Source organism: Aythya fuligula, chromosome 4, assembly GCF_009819795.1.
Source record: "Aythya fuligula isolate bAytFul2 chromosome 4, bAytFul2.pri, whole genome shotgun sequence".
NCBI lineage: Eukaryota > Metazoa > Chordata > Aves > Anseriformes > Anatidae > Aythya > Aythya fuligula.
Window position 1 is genome coordinate 34507491 of NC_045562.1, and position 22833 is coordinate 34530323.

General features: G+C 34.4%; 1 protein-coding gene across 2 annotated transcripts in view; it reads left to right on the forward strand.

Moving 5' to 3' along the window:
• TTC29 (tetratricopeptide repeat domain 29) overlaps positions 1-22833 on the forward strand; it is a 372975-nt gene that overhangs the window by 280532 nt on the left and 69610 nt on the right. For both annotated transcript variants that reach the window (XM_032186005.1, XM_032186006.1), the window contains 3 exons: positions 531-716; positions 18716-18928; positions 19873-19958. In XM_032186005.1, the coding sequence (XP_032041896.1) occupies positions 531-716; positions 18716-18928; positions 19873-19958 (485 nt within the window). The remainder of the gene's footprint in view (positions 1-530; positions 717-18715; positions 18929-19872; positions 19959-22833) is intronic.

A 22833-nucleotide genomic window follows, 5' to 3' on the forward strand; every position in this document is an offset into this window, starting at 1 on the left:
AGTAGATAGAAAACTCAAAACATTTCTTGTTAGTCTTATTTTAAATATTTTAAATGGTATGAAATTAGTGGGGGGCACTTGCAGAGTGCTCTCTTTGGTTCTTTATCTACATCATCATGGTTGCTACCTCAGACCTGTTTTGAAAGCATTCAGTGTCTTTTCAGGTCTCAGTGCTTCAAACACTTCTCCAGTAGAAACTGTATGTGTGGGTCTTTTTGCTCACTCTGGCTTCTGTCTTTAAATGAGTCTTATAGAGGTTTTGTGTGTTTTATTGAACTAAGTTTTGTGTTTGTAAACACGTGATAGCAATTTATTGCAGTTTTGCTGGACTAACTTTTCATTTATGCCTAATTTGGAAGGTTGTCATTTTCCCTTTATCATATTTCCTTTTTATGTAGGAGAACTTGGTAGTATTTGTGTGCTGGATATATAAATACTCCTTCATTTTCATTATCTCGTGATTGCCGTAATGTGTAAGCTTTGTGAAAGCTGATGAAAACTAGCATTTTGACTATTTTTTGTTTTTAAAGGGCACTATGGGGAGGTGTATGATAACCAGCTTAACTTGGCCTACTGTTTCAATGACCCTGAGGACGAATGGTTAAGGAATTACTTTCATGAACGATGCTTTAACACTGCTCAACTAATAAAAACTGATGGCGGGAAAAGACAAGCACAAGCACATGCACACGCGGGTCTCATCAGTGAGGAACAAGGTAAGTCACTGAGCTCATAACGCTACGTTGTGTCAGCATTAAGATGGTCTTATTTGGTAATTTGTGTTTTGTTAAAGGGCACTGTATTTCTGTGTAAAATTGGTTTGCAACCATAATTTAAAAGAAGTTTAAAAGCTATTTCAATTCTTATTTTTGGAGTAGCAAGTAGACAAAGTCTGTAATTATTCATAGACCAATTTTCCCTGTTTACTTTCCATGAACATTTGGAAGTATTCAGTCAGATGAAAACCAAAGCCTAAGTTTAAAGGGAACATCCATTTAGCACAGAGGTCCTCTGTGTTAAATGTATTTCCTTTTGTGTATTTTTGACAAGGACTGGTAATGCTGCTTCAGGCCACAGGTGGTTAAGTAGAGTGGCATCTGTTTTTATACAAACTAGTTTGACTTAAAAGAGGTATGAACATATAATTTAGTTTAATCCTGCCTCAATGATGGAAAACTTACACTTGGATAAAACAGACTACATTTTTTTGTACTCTTTAAAAAATCTTCTGTTTCTCTTACCTGAGGATCACATGATATTTGTATATGACTGCCACAGTGATGTTTGCTTCAGCTTTATACCTTACCTTAAGCTCCATTTCTCCATTTGTGTGTCTGTATCTTCGGACTGTGAATCTCTGAAAGTGATATAAGGTATTAATTAAGGTAACTGTTACCTTTGTTTCCATATTTTAAAAATAATACATTACCTTTAATGGCGGAGGGGTTGTGTTGTGTATAACAAGATGTGTATGAAAAAGATCTTCCTATCTTTGTATTATATCAAGAGACTCAAGCAACTGAATAAAACCTATCTTCCAGTGTTAATTACTGAATACACTTTTTCTCCTAACCATTTATTCAAATGTGATTTACACGGTCGTTATTTTTTTGTTTAGAGGTGTTACTTCATGGGTTGAAAATGTTCCCAACCCTGAGCACAGCTTATGCTCAATTTCTCACCTAGAATGGCTTTTCTCAGGGAAAAAAAATCCACAGAAACTGAAATATTTTGTGTAAATAATGCAATTCTAGTAAATGGCTGACAGAATGGGTATGTTTTGAATAATGGCCTAGCTTCCCCTTTCCCCAGGAAAGACTTGGACATGAAACATATAAAATCCGTAAGCTTTTGTTGTGACTTTATTTATTTATTTGTTTCCTCCCATGTTCTCTTACAGCTGAAAAATCCCAACGTAATATTTCCTCATGTCTTCTAGACTGGTAGTCATTCATGCTGTTTCCTCTGAACTGGAGTTGTATCTGTCATATCTTGCCTGCAACACCCAGAACTGGATTCAGTTTTAAAACTGGAGTTCATACCCCAGTGATAGATAAAATGGAGTGAACTACTTTTCTTCCAAGTTGCGCAGTTATTTGTATTTTCATGTATAACATCCACATTGTTCATTTTAGCATAAGTTGCATTCTCATATTCAGTTCATGAACTTCAGTAATTTCTAAATTCTTTTCTGAAGAACTGTTAATTAGCTATTCTGTTTGCCATTCTGGGATCACCAGTTATTCCTGCCTGTTAAAAATATGTTTTGTTTGTTAATTTTTGCACTGAGCATTTTGTAGATAGTTACTAGAAATTGTCAAGATTGTTTTTGACTTCTGACGTTGTCTTTCAACATGCTTTGTTTTCTTCCCAGTTTGATATCATTTGAACATGTAATAATCTTTTGATTCTGCAATAGAGATCCTTAATAAAAAATGCTAAGTATTATACTGTACCTAGGACAGGGACTGGTGGCAACTTACTGAGTGCCTTTTTCTGTTCTGACAGTGAATTACTGATAACCAGTGTGTATCTATAGGATTTCCCAACCCATTTGCACTCACCTAACAGTAGTTACAGGTGAACTATGCTTCCCTAATGCTTTACGAGGAAGTTATGACAGTGAGAAAAACTTTACTAACTTAAAAAGAAGTTTGGTCTGATGACATTCACTCTTGATGTATTGGCATTGGTTGTAATACATTTTCATGTTTTATCTACATGCTTGGGAATAATCTGTTTGATTATTTATTCCAGTTTTATTCCAGGAATTGAAGCTAAGCTAGATTCAGTTTCCCAGTAGATAAGATAACACTTGCTTAAAGCCCAGCCAGTCATAACCAAGCCATTTTCATTTTGAGTGAAATATGCTTAATTAGGTTATCTGATCCTCAGTAGAATAAAATGATTAAAGTTGCTGGATTTTTTTTTTTTTTTTTGCAACCTTTTCACGTGGTTCTTCAGTTACTGTAACATAAAATTATAAAATGGCAAATAAAAGCAAACATTCCTATATATCTTTAAGGACTCATACAGAGTGTGACTCACAACTGTTTGCCATGCCACTGCCAAACTTATTTTTTTTTTTTTTTTTTTTTTTAACATTACCTACCTTTAAGATGTGTTAAGCAAAAACTGTTGAATACTTACATATCTTTAAGCATTCAATCCTATTGAAAAGTATATAAGTGAAGTTATTAAATACACTTAGAAATGTTTAGAGGAGGGGGGAGAATTTTATTTTCCTGGTGTTAAATATTAGAAACTTCCAGAAGAAAAGCTTTGTAGTAACATTGGTAAGGAGAGAGAAAACAAGGTGCATTTCTCACTGTCCAGGGTAAAGTTCCACTAAATCCTTAGCATCTGTCTTTTGCAAATATTTTATTTCCATAGGGAGAGGTGGAAAAAATCAAGGAACTGAGAGAAAGCATAGGATTTGTTTTGAGGGACCACTGAGAAAAAGACAGATGTATTCCTTGCACTTTGTATTTTCAGAGGGTGAAATATTAAATTGCAAGTTTTGAGTGCAGAAAAATTGTAAGAGCAGATGTTGAGTTGGCATTGTATAAAATTACATAAGTATTAATGGTGTCGTGTTAAATTCTGAACACACTATTTTTGATTTTAGAACAAATAGGCACAGCTTGTAAATTGTATGATAATATTTTTTCTTCACTTATTTATAATGGTGTAGTCTAATTTGATAGTGAACTGAAGGAGTCAGATGCCTTCTTCCTCTTGGGATATATACATATATACAGGAATAGATATATATGTATAGGGGTGTATGTGTACACGAATATGCATATATGGGAATGTGTATGTGTACATACATACAAACACACATTCCAGTATTTATATGTACGTGAATGATGTCTAACATTTACATTATATTTTCAACTGATTTAAATCATCATATCCTTATTAATTCCATTGATTAATGATGCAGCCAGGAATAGAGGAAAATTTTAAAAGAATGAGATGTTAGTCTTACTCTATTGAGTGAGGGAACTGAAAAGAACTGGTACAAGATATTAACATCTAATAGTACGCATACATGAATGTGAGTATTTTATTTGCGAATGGAAGTCATCTGTATATGCTTGGGAGTATGAAGTTAAATAGGTGCTTGTTGTAAAAATTGTTGTTTGCCTTAGAAGAGAATCAATAAATGTGAGTACTTATTGTGTAATCAAATCTGAAGTTCTTTGACTTTCAGCCTGGTCCCTGTCCTAGAGGTTGGATATAATCTGATGTTCATTAATCTTCAAAGCTAAATATTTGAAGTGTCAGTTGTATAGACTACAGCCATCGTATTTGGATGCAGATGATTAGTAGCTGTGAGTACATAAGGGAAAGAAAACAGTAATAACTGAGTAGCCTGCTACGGATGAGAATAGAATATTCTGCTTGGAGCTGACATGATTTCAGTGGTGGTTCTTTGCAGAATGAGTTTTCTTATCTCTTTTAAAAAAATGCATTTGTGAAATTAGGTCTCTGAGTTACCCAGATGAGAAGCTACTCAGGGATTATTGCAGAAGTGTTCAGGTTATGATACCATTCAATTAGCTGTACTTACCCCATAGTTTGTATTTCCTCAGGGAGCTGATATTATATAGTATTATTAGTTTGGTTACTAGTCATTTTCTTATAGAGTAATTAAATGTCATGATGTCACTTTTTTTTGCACGCGCATTGAAAAGGCAATTCATATTCTTGTATTTTGTTTTATTAAATCCAGCACTATTTGTCATTCAAGTAGGTATTGGCTTCATGGCAGAATCTCAGTTTAAAAAATAAAAATAAAAAAGAAAGAAAAGGAATTTCAAAAAATATTTTTATTCTTGTGTTTTGGATGTCTTTTTGGAAATAATCAGAATCCTCATTATAAATGCATGTATTTCTTCTGTATATCACAGAATAAGATTATTATAGTCTGAGGACAGACTATGATAGTTCTAACTTATTAGTGTAATTTCTGCTAACGTTAATTAAAAAGTTCAGGTTTGCACTGTTGTATCTTACAGAAGAAATAAAGGCTGAGTGTATTGATAAATAATGGCCAGTGCTGGCTTGTATGTGTTCTTATATTACCAGTGCTCATCATTACAATATTTGAGGGCTTTCTGTTTTGTATTAAATAGTTAACATCTATCATGCAAGAAATGATGTAGAACTTAAATATATGCATTTGAAAATTTCAGATAACTTATATGAGTAAAAACAGGAGCCAAAGGGAAACAAAGAATTTGTACTTATAGGAGCTATTTACTTCAAATAGGTTGTAACAGGATCAGATGGAATGTGTCCATATGTTCAAAAAATGTAATAAAAACAGACATCTGAGGGTGTGCTTGTTCTGAAAGCAACCATCATGGCCATTGAAAGTGTTTGTATATAGGTGTATAGGTATGTACATATGTATATCTATATAGCCAGTGCTTTAAAGCCAGTAGTCCAGATACCAAAATTTCAGCCTTAATGTCAAGCAATTCTCCTTTGTGAGACAAGCTTAAAGGTAACTAATGAACATATCTGATGGTGTTCTTCTAGTACAGATGCATGAGCACTCTTCCTTTAAGGCAAACCCCTACAAAAAGTAGGGGAGTAAAAAAAAGTGGAGCAGGTAGAGTGACATCAAGAACTCTGGAGGAAGCAAAGAAAACATCATCACTATGATCTTATTATGAGTATCTATCCTCCCAACCTCAAATGATGCAAGGATCTCAACAGTTACCTTTCAGGCATTAGCAATGAAGGTAGATATTCACAGGCCATGGTTTGGTTCCTGTATTAATAAACCAAAGAGCATCCAGGGATGTCGGTGGACACAGGAGTGCAGGATAGTGCTAAAGTGATGCTAGTAGTCCCACACTTGCTGTTAGTTTCTGCTAATTTGCATTTCCCTCCCTTGCAATTATTTATGGGCATAGAGTTTGGCAGTTAGGAGCTTTGCAAGTACTTCCTAATAGGCAGTTTTCATGCATCCACACTGTTTTCGAGGAGTTTACTGGAACAGCTGCACTTTTCCATACCTGTTGGCTGCCGTGCTTGGAGATGTTTCTGGGTACATTTAAGTAACTAGTTTTGAAAAATCATGTAAGTTTCACAGTAGAGTCTAATGAATAAAACTTCCCCCAACAAATTCCAAGTGTAAATCAGTGCCATGCCAGAAACTGCATATCCCCTGGTACGAGAACTGCGAGATGTGTGAAAATTATGCCATTAATCTCAATGCAGTGGTGGCTTAGTCATCGGATTTGTTTTCTGCTAGCACGTAAGGATCAACAAAAGTGTAGGTAATACTTTTTCTGAAATGCTTACAGACCAGAAGCACTAAAGGCAGGCAGAACAAGTAAGAGAAAGGTACAGCACGCAAAACTGTTAGCTATGGCATTCAGCTAATCCATAAACCCTATTTCATCTTTCTTTATATGCTCTTAGATTCCAAATCTTAAAGAATTCCTGATCAGGGTCTCCTTAGTCCTTTCTGAAATATATTTAGACATTTAAAAAAAAAAACTGTCATGTTCTGCAAATTAATAGAGTTTTTTTTTTAAGTGTTCAGTCTTGATCCATTTCTGCCTTAAATGTAAGCAATGTTAAGCTCCTGTTGGTTTTCAGTCAGGGCAATGCTATGCTAGAGCCAAGCATTTCTCCACCACCAAAAAAAAAAAAAATTGCATCTAATAAATACAGCCTATTTTATATATTAGGATTTGTTAGAGACTTTTCTGGTGGAAAGGCCTACTGAACACAAGGGAATTGATAAAATAATGAATTTGTTATGTACAAAAGCAGGGTTCTTATAGACTTTCAAGATCTGGATTAAGATCAAGGATTAGGATTCTACCTGTCATTTTACCATACTGTTGAAACTAAAGGTTTTAATCAGGGCATTGCAAAAGTTGGTGGAAAGATTCCTTTTGAGTTTAATGGACATTTGATTCAAGCTTTTGAAGTTTAACTATTAATTACTGAGTTTATTTGGTAAACAACAAATTGAAGTTAGTTCCTGGCATATTTTTGCTTTGGAACATAAAATAACTAAACTGACTGTTTCTTGTTCTTAGCAGGCCCTATTTAATCCATCGCTAAGTAATTGTTGATTTTGTGTTTTTAATTGTTTATGGCAAGTGCTTTTCAATTAAAAAATGTAATGTATAAATAATTGAGGGAAACTCAGCATATGTTCATGAGTATCTATGCAGAGGAAATATGCCCATTTAAGCAAATTTCCCCAACTGGTTTGCCTTCAGGCAGAAATAATTTATATTTAGATTTAAAAAATAAAAAATAAAAATGCTAATGTTGCTAAGTGAAGTACTAAAAAAAAAAAAAAAAATGTATAAAGGCAAAACCTAAAGTTGCTTCTGAAAATTCTCAGGCTTTTTTGAGTAATTTTTGTGAATTTGTTTTAATTATATTATCATGTAGTGTCTTTTGCTAGGAGATTCCTAAGGATATCCAGAATAAAATTAACCTGGGGGATGGATGGCCCACATGCACCTTCTACATTAAGATAACTATATACCATTGTCTGTATTGCAGGTCTGCCGAGTCTGTTTAAACAGCAAATCCTCATTGTGCTGTATAATGTAGAAATGAAAAGTGCACCTTTACCGTCCGATTGCAAAATTAGAAATGGCTGGTAAATAAAATAAACCAGTGGGACAACATTTATGAAGTGATAAATTTCTTCACTACACAGGGTGCAGAAATGTTACTGATAACAAACAATATTGCTGCATTTGATAAACTAGCCAACCTGCATTTTTAATGCTATGTTTCCACTGTAGGGTGTATAGCTGGTATCTAGAGGTCCATACTGTTGTATTCACAAGTGCAGGTCTGCCAGTGGAGGAGGGAAACCTAAAATGGATCATGTTTCTTTTTCAGAATCAAAAGTCAAAGCAGCAGCTCAGCTAATAAAGGCCTTCTTGGTTTAACCTATCCTTGCATCTGTGAGATTCTTCTTGGTAAGGAAGGCCAGATAAATTTGTGATTTTTGAGAAGAGATTAGTCTCATTATTTCCTTTCTTCTTTCTTTGTCTTTATATTGGGGAGTCTCATGGTTTTGACCAAAAAGAGTAAAGGGATTTAAAGATACAAATGTCAATGTACTTCTTTAAATTAGTATTATAGGAAGCCTGAGTGCTGGTCAAAACATGCCAGTGGTCTAAATAAGGTGAATGTTAGGTCTACTGATTTAGACTGTATATCCTTTGAGGCTGGAACCAACTTCTTGTTCTGTGTTTATACAATACCGCTTCCTTTTTGCTTCTGTAATACCTGCACTTGGTCGGATTCAGTGTGTGCTGTGATAAACTGAAAGATTTATGTGGATGTGCTGTTGACTGCTGTGGACTTCTTACCAATTCTTAACAAATGAAGGTGAAGTTCACTCCTAATCCACTTGGGGGACAGCATTATCACATAGATTTTTTTCCTTTGTAGACTAAGTAAAAATGTCTTTTTGTAGTGATTGTTCTGTAGAAGTTGCATAGCATGATTATCTGTACTTTTAGTTCTTCTTTATATAACAAAACACATCCAGAAGTAACCAAATACCATTGATCTGACATGATATCCCCCACTCCAGTTGCGTATCCCAGATTGCTAATTTCTAAGATTGATCCCAACCAACTTTTTCAGAAAAAGGACTTTACAAATAGCTCAGATTTGAGAACTTATTCACAGGTTTCCAAATCCTGTACCTTTGGCTGCATATACCCATTGCTAAATTTTATCTTTGAGCTTATGTAGAAACATACACTTAAAAAGAGTCTCTGCATTAGGGAACTTCAGAAAGAAGTGTTTCCTTAATGGAAATAGAGTTCTGCATGTCCATTTTGACCTTTTTAAACACTTTTAACATTTACTTTTCATCATATAAACTGACTGTAACTTCTGTTATTCTGCATTTGCACTATTTCATAAAGCAGTTATATTTTCTTCTGATTGCTTAAGAATTGAATGCATGAGTTAGCTAGGAAAAAAAATAAAAATAAATGTATAAATAAATATAAGTAAATAATTTAAAAGCTTTAAGTAGAAAATTACTAGGAGATCAAGACTTCAGATACAATGCTTTTCTCTGTCAGTCAGTGGCTGACAGAAGCAGCCATAAATCCAGATAGATTCTTGGGAAGGACAGATTTAAAAGGCTTATTAAATAATTGAGCTCATCCTCGTGCAAGTACAGAATGTAGTTCCCAGATAAATGACATTTTATTATTACACAGTTGTTACTAGTATTGAATTGGCAGGTACTGTTTTAAATTGAAGCTACAGAAATTGTGTGTTTTCAGTTCAAATTAGTATACTCTAAAGAAAGTCTGAAAAAAGCTTATGAAAACACAATGTGAAAACAAAAAGGGCCTGTTGAATTGATCAAAAAATATTCTTCAAATAATTTTTATTTTTTAAGAAGTGTTGGTAGGCAATGAAGATGTTTTGAGTAACAAAACTCAGCAAGACTTCTGCAGGGTTCTTTTTTTTCACTTCTGAAAATTAATACCATGAAAAAGTCTTCACGCTTCTCCATCAGTTGATTTAAAGCAATGTTTATTACCACTTCCTTGTGCGTAATAATATTCTTTGCATTAGGAAAAGCAAATCAGGTTTGCTAAATCCTTTCACCAACACTACCATGTTCCTATGCTCATTCTTCAAATGGAGAATCTTTCTGTTTTAATATAACACCTAGGGACAAGTCTGTATTCTTTGTAATGAAAAGCTTTTCAAAATATTCATAGCACCGCAATAGTGCTAATTCTAACCTGTGTAATTTGTGTTTTCCATATAAATTCTATCACATATGCCAAAAAAAAAAAAAAGTATTCTTAGGTATTTGGTGATTGTAAAGTTCAATTCAAATAGTTCCTAACATTACTGAAGAAAATATTACTGTTGATTACATTGAAAATTGAAAGCTATTCTATCAGAAATATTTTAGAAAAAACATTTTATGTGCGCTTGAATATAATGTGTAGCACTCATTAATTGTTTATATATACATATCAATAAGATTTGTGTCCTTTATTAAAGTTTGTTGTATCAAATGTTGTCCTGTTTGCTTTATGTGCGTGTTCATAAGACTATGGCATCTAATGAAGAGATCTTTTTAAAGTATTGATAGCCATGAGTAAATTATACTATGTTTGATCTGTGTTAAAGATTCAAAGTCCAAGGTCTTTGAATAGAACTTAGGATAAAAATGTAATTAGGTTACATCCCTAAAGTCTGATATATCTTTAAACAAGACTGCAAATGAAACTTTATTAAAACTTCAAATGAATTATTTCTTTGCTTTTTTAATTCTTCTCTTTCATGTCTATTACTGACATTTCTGCTTGTATTTTACCTGTCTTTTCCAGGTATTTTAATTATTTACTGCTTAATGAGTAGTTCTGAGATGAAGCTTCATTCAAAGCTGCCCACTCACTTTTTTTTTTTTACTTTTTTTTTCTTCAAAGCTTTGCAAGGTCTTGGAATACTGCGGCTGAATCTGCAGTTGTCATCACATTAGATAAACTTTCCTGAAGGAGTGTTTCCTTTTAGTAATTGATAGAGCAGATGCTATTTCCAGAGGTGCCTTCTCTGTGGAACTGAGAACTGATTGGAGTAAAGCTATTGTCAATGGGACTGCATTTCCACAGCCATTATCAGCAATGTGTAGAATTCATATGTAAAACAAACATTACAGAACTATTAATAAAAATATATCTTACTCTTCAGAGAATCATATAAATCAAGTGGAAAGGGACCTCAGGAGGTCATTAGTCCAACCTTGGTGCTCCAAGCATCCTTTTGAAGTAGATTATCTACACAACAGCTCTGGTGCAGGAGCATTGCATCTGATATTAAGTTTATAACTTGATGTTGTGGAAAGTAAGTGGAGTAGGGGTAGAATCTGAATAAAATCTAATCACTAAAAAAATTATTTAAACTGAGCTAAGCATTTGATGTGAGTTAGCAAAAATGCAATTTCAAATGAAACTAATCTGCTTCAGTGCCACCTTCTGTATTTAAAAGATAATGATCATATATCCTTTTTGGATATATAAATAATGATATAACTTGTTTTCATTTGGTTATATCAACTTTTTAAAAAAAAAAAAAAAAAAAAAAAAAGAAAAAAAAAAAGCCCTGAAGAATAAAACCACAAAACTTGTCATATTTCACTGTTCATCATTGCATTTTCACCTCTCTCTCTGCGTTTGGTACCTGCATATGAACACTGAAATATTCGTGAAACATGAAGTTCAAACATCTCACTGAATGCAGGCCTGCTCATAATCAGAGGCTGTAGCCCTAAACTGTGAGCTTTCTGAATTTATTTTGCATTTTATATAGCCTCTGTAGGTAGGAAGCACTCTGTTGATGCTTTGCAAGTATGAAAACGAAGTCTTGAATGTTACCAGGAAGCAAAAATTCTCTTAAAAGGGGTACACTGTCCCTGGAAGTCTTCAAAAGACGTTTAGATGTAGAGCTTAGGGATATGGTTTAGTGGGGACTGCTAGCGTTAGGTCAGAGGTTGGACTCGATGATCTTGAGGTCTCTTCCAACCTAGAAATTCTGTGATTCTGTGATTCTGTGTGATTCTGTATTCAGCTGCTGTTCAGCACTGTGTCTGCAAAGTTCTCCTCTAGATTACAGTTGATTTATATCAAATAGTATTTATGTACAATCAAACAAGTCAGAAGAAGACATTTGACAAATGCTGCTTTCATAGAATATGTTAACCTAAAAAGTTAAAGGAATTTTAATTGTATAACAAAATTTGCAATGTTGGTTCCTTTGAACATGGATGTGTAACAGAAGAGTTAGTAGAATTCTCATATATGACCTGTTCTCTTTTTTTCTTCTTTTTTTCCCCTGTGTTTGGGCACTGGTCTTGGAACAGTACATACAATTAGTGTTGCAAAGTCTTCAGAGATGCTAGATTTCATCGCAGACCTAAACTTCTGTGAAAATCCCCAAAGCATTATTCTTTCCTAAGTAAGCTAAGTAAGTCTAAAGCAAAGGGGAAAATCAGTAAAATAATGTGGTTCGGATAGTAAGCAAGTATTTATAGATGTGTTTCTAACTTCTGGAATGGTTTAAGAGTTACATTTAGTGTAAAATCACTCTTTGATTTATTATCATCTTTCATGTGTGTCCGTATGTTGTCAGTTTTGTCCCACTCTGTGAAGTACATGCAAGCTGTGTGCACATACATTTTCAGGAGAAATCATGTAATGACACCAGATTTTTTTTGTAGGCTTACTGTGAGTTGTGGCAATAGGTCTTGAGAAGTAGCAGTATGTCTCCTAGTGAGAATATTAGAAAGATTTATGTAGAGCCAGAGGCAATTTAAGAAGGCCTGGAGCTAACCAAGAATGTTGAGGGTACAAAATTCTCTAATTCGGTGTAGTAGCTGGAAAAAGGCAAGAGAAGGATATTTGTTCTGGGCTCCTCTGCACCAGTGCCTGTTCCTCCTGTACTTGCCATGCTTTCTTTTAAGAATAAGTTTTTTCACAGCAGTTCTTCATCTGTTAATGTGCTCTTCTGTTAATCCAGTTTTTCCTCTTGCTGGTCCACAGAAAACTATCCCCAAAGCAGCTGTCGTTTCAGCACGTGGGAATCCCTTCCTTGTCTGCAGTCTTTGTAGCAGAACCAGGGGAAGGGATTAGGAACAGACAGGCAAGCAGGCACCAGAAGTGGTGGCATGTTTATGAGATGTCCCTTAAAAAAAATCTTTAAACAACATCTTTTTAAAGCATTTTTAATATCTTACATTGATGATATGCTGTAATACAGTACAATAAGGGATTGTCTCTATCTGCTCTTGTAAGATCCCACCTGGAGTAAGGTGTTTAGCTTTGGGACCACCAGAATAAGAAGGACATGGACCTATTAGAGTGATACATACAGTATCACTGTACATAGTGATCTAGCTCTCACTGGATTCCTGTGATTTTATTTTTCCTTTTGGACAACAGATAGTTGCTTAACTAGTGTCAACAGAAATTATATATATATATATATATAATATTTTTATTTATATATTTTTACTTTGCAATACCAAGGATTAGCCCGGCAGTTCTTGGCCCAGGCAAGTGAGCATAAATTACCATCTTCTTGCATTGCAGTCTCAGTACACCAATGCCATATCCCAGGCTGTGTGGTGCTCGGCTTTCCTCCTATCTCCTTCCTTTCGAGCTTCAAGATTTCTAATGCTCTGGCAAGCTTTCAGTTGACCTAGAGCCTCTTATATATACTCTGGGGAGTATATTATACTCTATATAAGTAGAGTTATGCTACTGGTGTGTTGTCAAAGTGGGAAATTGGTCAGGATATGCTATGATGAACAAGCATGTTCGTTACAGTGTTCTTATTAACTGCCTATGTCATTTTGCTAAAAATCTCTGTGGCATCTTTCTAAACAATGTTGTCAACTCCTGTATAGTAGATGACAATAACTGTTTATCTTGACAGTGCAGGACTATGGAAGGGAAAAGTTTTATCCTAAATCTTTTTCATAATTTTGTCTTGCTGTTGCAGATTGCTACATAAACTTGGGGTTTGCATCTAAGATCAGTTCCAGTGACTTCCGTACAGTTAACTTGACCTCAGGAGTCCAGGGTGGTTCAGCTACTTACTGAATGAGAACTTGCTTTTCTGGTTATTATGAGTTTTTTGTTTGACCATCCAGTGCATGTTGAAGACTTATAAACTCTGTAGATAGTGGCTCACATTGGAAACTGCAAGATTTTTAACAATTTCAGCCTGAATAGTGCTAGCATAGTTATCATAACTGAATGTCAGAAATAAAAATAATACAAATAGTTCAAGCAGTTAAAATGAAATGCAAACCTGTATCTTCTTAAATGGTAATAACATTTTTTTCCTTTTTTTTTTTTTTTTTTTTTCCTACCATTATCTGTTGCTTCAAGCAGATTTTATGTCCACATGGTATGGTTGAAAGAAATGATTACAAAAGATATCCTACTTCTAGACTAAAATATGCTGCAATATATATGTAAAGCTTTATTGTTTCTTTTGGTTGTTGTTTTAAGCTGAAGTGGAATGTTTTCTAAAGTCCTCAACAAATGTTTACAATTTAGAATTAAATGTGCTTTCTGCAAATACCAGTGCTGCTGAAGAAATGTACCTAACAGATCTGTCACTTTTTTATGCAATTGTTTATGTGGCATTATTTTCGTTGGTAAATGTACAAGCTGGTAGAAAAGGAAATCATTAGGTGCTCTCAGTACTGCTGAGGCATGGAGCTAGAACAGGTCGGTCACTGCATTTTGCAGATTGTGACATTTTAAATTACCTGTGCACTACTGGAAGCGATCTGTGGACCTAATTAACATCTCACCTAATTAATGTCAGAATTGTGTATAAAGAACTCTAGACAGTTTTGCACTGAATTTATTTATTCAATACCGTATTATTCAAATCTGCTATCTTTAATTTCTGTACTGAAAACTTCAGGTTTGTGTGCTGTTTTCTTAAGTGGGAGTAACTCTTTTTTTTTTTTTTCTTCCCTCCTTCAAGTAATCAATGCACTGCTGAATGAGTTCATTTTAATGCACTCAATCATGCCTCTAATGTTTGTAGCTTACGGGCGCAAGCATCAGTAATGCAGGAATGTTATATGGCTTTAGTTTGGGCCATTTCATAAAATATTCATGGAATCAAAAATGTGCATCAAAATAGCGGCTGGGAGAATTACATTTATGTGCCTGCTTTTATGGCAGCTTCACATTTAAACCCATTTGTGTTAATATCTAGTCAATCTTTCTACTCAAAAAAAAAAAAAAAAAAAAAAAAAAAGGCAAAATAGAAGTCACCATTTTGGTTGAAATTTCCTGAAAATATCTATTTTGATATAACAAATGTATACTTTGGAGTAGGTTTTTTGGAAGAGGAATTATAAAAGAAGTTTCAGGTAATATGAAAATGTTTCTCTTCAGTATTTATGAAATTACATTGAGTTCTTTTGTTTGAATGAATAAATCTATTTTTTGACTTATAAGCAATGAAGTTCAATGAAAGCCGTAGCACAAATCTTTGTTCATACATACATAGTTGCTGTGAAGATGAGCATCATTGCCAAAATTTGATACATTACTGGCTGAGTCATGTCTTTGTCAATTATATCATTTTGATATAATTGTTTAAAATTGATTCTTTACTCCCAAAATTACATTATGACAGTGTTTACCTCCCATATGTGATTAAACTATTTCAGATAGGCTTTCTTTTGTTATGCCCTGAGTTCCATTGAACTATAACACTTTACTAGTGATAGTGTATATGTTGTAGGAGTTTCATTTCTGCTTTATGATTGCTTTTATAAAGCTGGATCTTGAGAATCTTTGATACCTCTTCCATTTAGTATGCACTGAGCTAATTTCTGTGTGGCAGTGGGAAGAATAAATATGTAATTGCTGTTAATTTTGTTAACTGAAAATAGTTATACTCCTTTCTGTCAAATTTTGCAAGTAGAATTTTCAAATATGGATTTCCTAGAAGCAATTTTGGATGTTCTCTTTGAATTCTTACAGATATAAAGGATATAATTCTACAACCTATTTCAAATTATTTTCCTACTCATTTTTTTTCTTGTAATTTTTCTTTATGCTTTTTTTTTAATTGACAACAAAAGTCATTTAAAACTCTATGTTGTCACTGCTCAGATTATTTTTTCTTATTCTCAGAAATGCTTTTCAAAATGTTTAGTAAGCATCCACCTCTGCCTGTTCCTAACAGTTACAATAGTTAAGAGTTTAAAAATCAGAATGTGCTGGCCAGAGCAATTCCAACTGAACGAACTCATCAGAGTAAATAAACCTGCCATCCCCCTGAAGACATTATCTTTCCACAAGCATTTGAGGTTCACATAAATATTATTGATTAAGTAAATAGTATGGTATGTCATTTGCCAATGAGAAAAAGGGATTTCAGGTGATTTTGATGGAGAAATGAATTTCGATATCTAAAATGTTTTACCCTCCACAAATTTGAGAGGTCTGCAGGTTGCAAATTGCTAGTAAAATTGCTAGTATTTCTTGAAAGAGTCTTCAGTCAGCAAATTTCTATCTGTATAAGGGCTTTCAGGTCAGGAATTCCATCCCTCCCTTGTTTTAGCAAATATTTTTAAAATTGGCTTTTTTTTTTTTCTTTTCATCATCTTTTTGGCATTTTTGTGATGTAAATGCATTGGTTTTTACATCACAGTCTTTATGGGTAGTTAATGAAGTATTTTAATTTAGTTCCATTTGAGTGCTACAAAAAAAGAATATACCACTTCTGTGTTTTGAAGCTTGATGTATATGGACTGTCCTCTAAAGAGTTTTCATTGAGATCTGGCAAAAAGGATGCCAGCTCAAAGCTCTTATGGTTAGGCAAGCTCTTAAGAACTATGGGGTACATGGAATATATGAGCTCAATTTCCAAACTGACAAACTTTCTCAAGGGGATGTTGCAAGTGAGGGAGCATGGATAGGAATTACCATGTCTGATCGTCCTGACAATCTCAACAATAGTTCTGAGGGATGCACATGTAGTTAACATGAATGTCCATCTAAAAGATTATATTTAAGTGTCTTAGGACAAACTCAGATACTCTGTTCAGTTTCAAATTATGTGTCCAGGTGATACCATTCATTTGTTTACTGTTTCCCATTCTTACTAGAAGTTTTTGAGTTATACATGAATTAAACTCTTTTATTCTAGAGAATCCTTTACAGGTGTAGTAAAACTAGAGCACATAAATGCATGGCTATATCCTTTGGAAGACACAGTTCGTTGGTTTGTAGACTTTGGGGAGAATTCCAAGGAGGACACTATTCTTGTGAGTATCCAAGTGGATAGAATGCTAGATCAACCTGTTGAACTTACCTTTCCATTCTTTGTTAGAAAGCCAATACCAGTTTCTTCAATTAGTATCTAAGATCTATGTTTAGCAACTTGGATAACTGCAATTCTGTTGATTTCTGAGTTGGACTTGCCCTAAGAAGTTATCTGGGTAGGCAGAAACCCAAATAAAATTTGGAAGTCTCTTTAGAATGGAAAGTGATCTGGGTTTAGCACATCTGCACCTCCATTTCCTGTTCCATCTACCAGCGCTCAATCCTTAAACTAAACTGGGTTTGGTCATGATAATCTCACTTTGCATTTCTGTTTGTTTGGTGTTGTGTCAAGTATGTGATATTTTGGAAAAAATATCTACATGTTTTCCTGTCAGTTTACGGGGTCTTGTACCTACTGTGGCAGTAAGACTTTTTCCAATATCTTGGGCCTTCTCTTCAAAACATGTCCTCTGCTGTGGCAGAACCGAGTACGGCTGGCTGTAGGATGTCCTCCCTCGCAGCTGGCACTTCGCTCTTGAGTACTGTTGGGTTGGCTGGAGGCCTGGGGGATTAGCCTTGTTTTGCCTTACAGTGCTTAAAGCAGGCCGTTCTCTGAACTTCTCTCCCTTCCTTTCGTACAAATAGAAAACAGGATCCTTCTTCCATCCTTGGTTCTCAATTCTTTACCAGTTGTTTTTGTAACTTGAATGCAAGCACTGTAAAAAGCCTACAAAACAGTATCCATTTTTTATGGATCATGTTTCAGAGGAGGTGTTAGCTGCAAGCACATCTAAGCAAACTTAGTTAATTGCCTGTTTCAGCTTTTAATAGAAATAATAATTGATATATTGATTATGCACGGGATGTAACTCCTCCATCTCTCTCACACAAAAACTGGTGAAAGAAGGGTTACCTTTGCAATTCTCCCTTGCTATAGAACATCCTTAGTAAAACAAGGTACTTTGTCCGGAATGTGTTTTGTATGCTAATGGTCTTAGCTTACCTGCTTTCTACTAGTTTTCCTCTAACCTTGTTTCCTTATGTATAAGAAAAAAAAAACGTGTTCGTTCAAGGGGCTTTGAATTTCCACTGTCCAGAAAGCCTGGATATCTCCTAGACTGCATGTAAAAAGCTAGCTGAAGCTAGCAAGGGAGGGAGGAATTAATTGCATGTTCAAGTGAATTAAACTTTCTTTCGCCTTAAAGATGTTTGAGTAGCTTATATTTGAAGACCTTAAAGTGTGTTACTCCAGGCTCAATACTTAATGTGTTAATGGTTCATGCCCTTCCAGTAATCTTACAGCATAGACTCACCAGAGTTGGTCTACTAATAATCCTTGAATAAATTTCTTTGTTTTTCTTTGTCTTTCTTCAATTCATTTATTTAAATAAAGGTTCTTTTCCACAGTTTTGATACCTCTGTTTTCCACATTGCAACAGGTTTTCATTATGGAAAAGGAAACTTGAGGAACAGATTGAGCTGTGATGGCTTATGCATACATGTGATTTATTTTTTTTTTTTATTTTTTTTTTTTAATTTGAGATCCACAAAGGCTGTCTTCATGAATCTGTAATGGATGTATTTTCTAGAAAATTCTGTCTTAATACCCTTGGGATCATAGACCTTCAACATCTATAAAGAAAAACTAATTTAAAATGTGAAAAGTTTAAATTGCAATATTACCAGTAGCTGAAATTTGGCAGTATGTTCCAGCACCTTAGATATAGTTAGACATTGAAGATTTCTGAAATATCTGTGAAATGATTGGGATGCAATTTACTTTCTAGCGATAAAAAATGATTATACACTAATAACTTCTCAAAATGTTGATTACACTGATTGTAACTATGAATCACATTTTTCAGGTCACGTCATGAAGGCTGCTGAGCATTATGAAGCATTTTATCAATTAACAGAGGGCTCAACATGGAAGGATGAGGCAGGCCGTACTTACAATTCACTGGCATGTGAGCACCTTTGGAGAATTTATACATTACTAGCAGACAAAATGCTAGAAAACAAGGAACAAGAACAGGCCATCAAAATGCTAAGAAAAGCTTTCGTAATGGCAAAAGCAGGTAGGTGTAGAATAACTTTCACGTTCCTCTATTTGATGTGCATGCCATGATTTTCCCAAGATTGAAGTAGGAAGTGTCAGGTGTTCAACTGAGTGATTATTTCCTTTGAAAGTCAAAGGCAATTGCTATCATTACACTTCCAGATCTCACTAAAGCAGAAAGACCTTGCTGACGACAAAGAATGGTTTAGATTCCTAAAAGGAATTCCAAAAACCCGATATTGTGGGAAAATATTATGGTATTAAACAGTGAATCCATAATCAGACAGTGAGGTCACTGATGGAAGTTGAGATTTTTTTTATTATCTAGTCACTGTTGATTTGGCAATATTTGAGTGATATTATCTGCTGGGTGTCTGCCTTTTCATTTTACATAGTTAGTTATTACTTGCAAATAAGCACCATCTTCCAGACTTTTTAGATAGTTTACTACTACTTAGTTGTCAAAAGATGTTTTTAGATGTTCATTTCTACAGGCTTTGTTTTTGTTTACAAATTATTTTTTAATAGATGCCCATGTTCTGAAGGGAAAATTTTTATTATTATTATTATTATTATTATTATTATTATTATTATTATTATTATATTTTATATTATTAAACAGTTCACAATCAGAGAACAACACATTAAATTGACTGTTCTGCATTACTTACTGAAAGATACTACTTTACTTTTATTACTTACTGAAAGATATTTCCCCTGATTTTGTAGAACTTTCTTGTTGAACTTTGTTTTAATCCATGGCCTGTGTTTTTAATTATCTATATAGAAGCAGCTCTGTTTTGGATCGATAAAAAGATATAAATGGTAAAGTTAAGGGAAAGGAAAAAAAATACTGTAGTATGTAAATATCTACATGTTGTTTAATAAACTGCAAGACCTGTCTGTGCTAATGAAATTTTGCTAAGACTGCACTGGTAACTGTAACTTTAATCTATTCTTCAGGAGGTGATAAAAAGATGGAAGGAGAGGCTGCATATTGCTTAAGTTTGGCGTATCATTTTGCTGGAGAAGAAAAGACAGCATTATCAGTAAGTTTATTTTAAAGTTGCTTTAATTTTCCCAATGCCTTTCACTGCCTCCTTGGCATCTTAGGAGTTTTGTATAGCAGAAAAGGTGTGTAGAGGTTTGCCTCACAGACCTTTTATAACTGTATCTAGTTCTGCAGACAGACATCCAAATGGCTTAAGCAACTTTGGTTCCAGTGAGTTCAAGAACAGTCCATGTTTCCAGGCGTGGTTCTGTAGAAATAATATAAATTGACAACTCAAGTTACATGTAACTAGCTTTTCTTTCCTGTATTCTTACACACATAAAATAATTGTGCCTAGTTTAATTTAGCTATGATTTTATTAAAAACAACCCCTCCTCCCCCCCCCCAAAAAAAAAAAATAATGTATTTTGGTACAGCACATTTGTGAGCAACAATTAAAACTATGTCAATCCACACGTAGAACTTTTCAGAATATGTAGAACAAATATGAATTACTTTTGGTGTGAAAAGCTGTAGTGCTGATGTAATCTCTTCTGTTGAGGCGTGATTTCAAGTTCCTGTTCACGTGTTTCCCGTGAGCCTCCCATACACGATAATTCAAACAGTGAGAATTCTGCATGTGACAACTCTGGAAGGAGGGTTCTTGTAGTTCATCTTAGGTCAGTGAGAGAAGAAAGATAAGCATCAACTTGACTTGTCTGTGCCAGTCATCAGAGAGGTCTTGGTTTTCAATGACCCACTTAAAAATGTGGGAAAATGTATTTGTCTGAATGTTTTATCCATGATTATTGTAATTAATCAGCTGGACAATTTTTTTTGTTTGTTTCTTTAACTGTGCAGTGATTCAGTATTTTATAAATGAGCATGTTTCATAGAGAGCATTTTTTTGTGTGTGTGGTTGTATATCCTTCTCAGAAGGAGACCAGTAGAAGTAATAGAGTTAATTGAGTGTGAGTTTAAGGATTGCTTACTTGGCTTCTGCTGAGTAGGGTGGGTTCTAGATTTCTCTTGAAATATGCCCTTACATGCTTTTAATGATTGTGATATGATTTTTCCAAAAGTTTTTGACCATCTTTATATATAATTCTTCAAAGCTGATAGCCTTTTCTTCTAAATCAAATGAATTCTGGAAAGTAGAATGTTTATGTTGTAGATAGTGAATTTCTAGTCAAAGAAGCCAGAGAATCTGCTCTCACATCACTTTCAGTCCAAGTCTGTAGCTGAACATGAAAATATCTCAGAAAGAGAAGTCTGCATAAAATTTTATGAAATTATATCTAAGGGTTGTAACAGCAATAAAAGAGAGGATACTTGATCCCAAGAAATACAGTATGACAGATTAGGATAGAGTTGTTTTTGTGCTGAGTTTCATCTGCGTTGTTTTTTGACCAACAAGTGTGAAGGTATTTTTACCTGATCAACTTTTCTTGTTAAGTTTCTGAGAGTCAGAATAAGTTGCGTGGATGATGAAGAGCAGTAAGACAAATTAATAGGCTAAACAAAGCCATCGTGCACATTTGATCTCTTCTTCACAGTATAAATTCATTAATGAACAAGACTGTACAGTCTCTGTGCTATAAAAGGGATCTAACTACCCTTGAAAGTATCAAAAATATTAGATGCCCTGCCATTGTTTCCTCAGGGTCCATTTTCCTTAAATTTTATAGCTATTCCTTTCCCAACATCGCTCCCCCATGTCCCCTGCCAAAAAGTTACAGGAATCACTTGGAAGTTCCTTTTTTTTTTTTAACATACAGAATTTATTTGTATATTTATTTTAAGGAATATTATGGAACCTTGAATTTTGTAATTTACTACTGTTAATTTAAAGTGTATACATAAAAGGTTGTGCCTATTGTTTTTAGCCTTACAAAAACAGTTGACAGGTATGGAAAGCAATATGCGCTTTAATTAAAAGGGAAGAAAATTCTCTAGAGTACAAAACATAAATAGATAAATTTTATTAGAGTATGCAATGGTATTTTACCTGTAATGAAAATATTAATATTTTGCAATATAAATAAGGATTTCTAAAATAGTGACATTTCCAATAATCCTACATAAGAAACCAATAAAGTACTTTCATTCAGAAAATATGTTGTACATTATAGGACTAAGAAAAAGGGGTAACATTTCAGTTCCTTTTGTGCTTAGCAGTGATCAATATAGACAGCAGTAAAATATCAGTGGTTGACAGTACTGTTGAGCACAAGTTGTCTTCACTCTCCAATTAGAAATCATTGCCTAAAATTTACCCTTCTGTTCTCAGTTTAATGGTCTCTGTATCCAAGGGGAGCTCAGATGCTTACAGAGATGAAATCATTGCATCCTGCTCCCAAAGGACTACTGGTTATCATTACACATAACATGCAGACAATACTGCTAGGAGCCAGTTTGCCTCATGGTAATATGTAGTTCATCACCAGCTTCTGTAGCATGCTAAAGAGGTCTTGCCACACAGCTTGGGACTACTCGGGTGTAGACTCAGGGGTCTCAGCAGTTATTTCCCTGCTTTGCATCAGTTTTCATCTTCTTTATCCTTTTGTGCTGTGGTCCACCTCAGGCAGTCTCCTTCTAGGGGAATCTGAAAGGAGCAGCTGTTACAGATACCATTTCCTCCAATTGTTGCCACTTGGTTCCTTTTGCTGTTCAGTGTGCTGCTCCCTCCCCCAACACACACACACACATAGCATGCATATAAACTTGTTTCATTCATGTCTTCTTCCAGAGTGGAGAAGCATATGTTCAAAATATTCATTATCTGATGCAGTAATTAAAGGTTGAAATGATTAAGCTGCAGCCTATTACATCAAAAATATGCAGTCACTTTGTATTGAATGGGCTATTTTTGTTGGAGAAGGTTTTTTTTTTTTTATTTGCTGTATAATCTAACATAATTTGATTTGGTGTAT